This window comes from Bombyx mandarina, chromosome 17 (genome assembly GCF_030267445.1).
Source record: "Bombyx mandarina strain Sakado chromosome 17, ASM3026744v2".
Taxonomy (NCBI): Eukaryota; Metazoa; Arthropoda; class Insecta; order Lepidoptera; family Bombycidae; genus Bombyx; species Bombyx mandarina.
Window position 1 is genome coordinate 8,535,868 of NC_143223.1, and position 1,376 is coordinate 8,537,243.

At 38.1% G+C, this 1,376-nt stretch overlaps 1 protein-coding gene across 1 annotated transcript; it reads right to left on the bottom strand.

Moving 5' to 3' along the window:
* Nucleotides 1-816: 816 nt before the first annotated feature.
* On the bottom strand, nucleotides 817-1,176 carry LOC149501133 (uncharacterized). Its single transcript, XM_089734460.1, has one exon. It carries the CDS (start codon nucleotides 1,174-1,176, stop codon nucleotides 817-819), a length of 360 nt encoding a protein of 119 aa, XP_089590586.1.
* Nucleotides 1,177-1,376: the final 200 nt, after the last annotated feature.

The following is a 1,376-nucleotide window of genomic DNA, read 5'->3' on the forward strand; positions in this document are numbered from 1 at the left end:
TCTAAGTCGTCTTATACAATATCATACATTTAAGAAAATAATATTTCATAGTAATGTATAATATATGCTTTTTTGTCTAAGTCTACATTGTTGCTCGCCGAGTAATCCTTCGCTCAATAACGAAAAGTGCTCATTATTTTAAGGATAATGGTCCGCTGACTGCGTACGTACTCCATATTTACTTTTTACATACTTTTTCAGAATCGGAATCATACATTATTTTGGAATATAATATCCTAAATAAATACCTCTTTTTAACTTTTTTTTTCTTTAAATAAAGTCTAGGCATATACACAGTTATATTTGTCTATTATATGTACATTTTTTCAATTATACCTATATATATATGTGCTTAAAAAATGTTCACATTATTAAATAAACTACTTACTTTTAAGCCTTGACGTCACTTACTTAAAAATGCCCCCCTTGAATAATACTTGTTTGAACCTTGGCTAATAAGAACAACACAATCTTATCCGGTCACGAAGATTCAAGATGCCTTTGAAAAATTTTTGGAGATTTTCTTCCTTCCTCTTCCTTGTCTCGATAATTCTCAATACTGAGGGTCGTGGCCCCCTCTAAGAACTTTCTTCTGTATTATCCAGCGCTATTCCTGCTTATCCTCGGCTATTTGGATAACAACGTGGACTGAAGTATTGAGAGTGGAGCGTATCTGGTCCGACCAGCGCATTGGACTTCTGGGCCTTCTTCCGCATACCTTGCCTGCTACCAGGAGCTTTTCCAAATGGTCACCTCTTTTTCTGGCGATGTGTCCAAAGAACTCGTAAGAATGGATTCGTTGGTTCTGTGTTCTGTCTAATAAGTCCCGAGCATTTTCCTCCAGCACCACATCTCAAACGTATCGATGCGTTGGCAGTCGGCTTTCTTGAGGGTCCAAGTCTCTGCGCCGTAGAGAAAAATGGAGAAGACGAGAGAGGCAATGAACTGTTTCTTCGTATTCCTCAAAACGACAACGGAACGGTTCATTTGAGACATAGCTCTCTTTGCCATGTCACTCCGCCTTCTGATGTCGGAGGATATATTACTAGCTATGACGGAGCCCAGATAAATGAAATCCTCTATAACTTCCAGGCTTAGCTTATTGGTCATAGTGAGAGAATGGCTGCGATCGACCATCATAATTTTGGTCTTTGCTCTGTTTATGAGAAGCCCCATTTCTCTGCTGGTTCGTTCCAATTTGCCGTAAAGTCATCAGTCGTAAAGTTTATACCATATCCTAATGAGGCATCGTATGGTAATGGAAAAAGAGGACATGTTGCGAGACCCCACATAATATTATGGGATAAGTAAAAGAACAAGAATCCATGTTCAATTCTAATCAGTATCTTTACTAAACATATTTCAAATCCCGGATT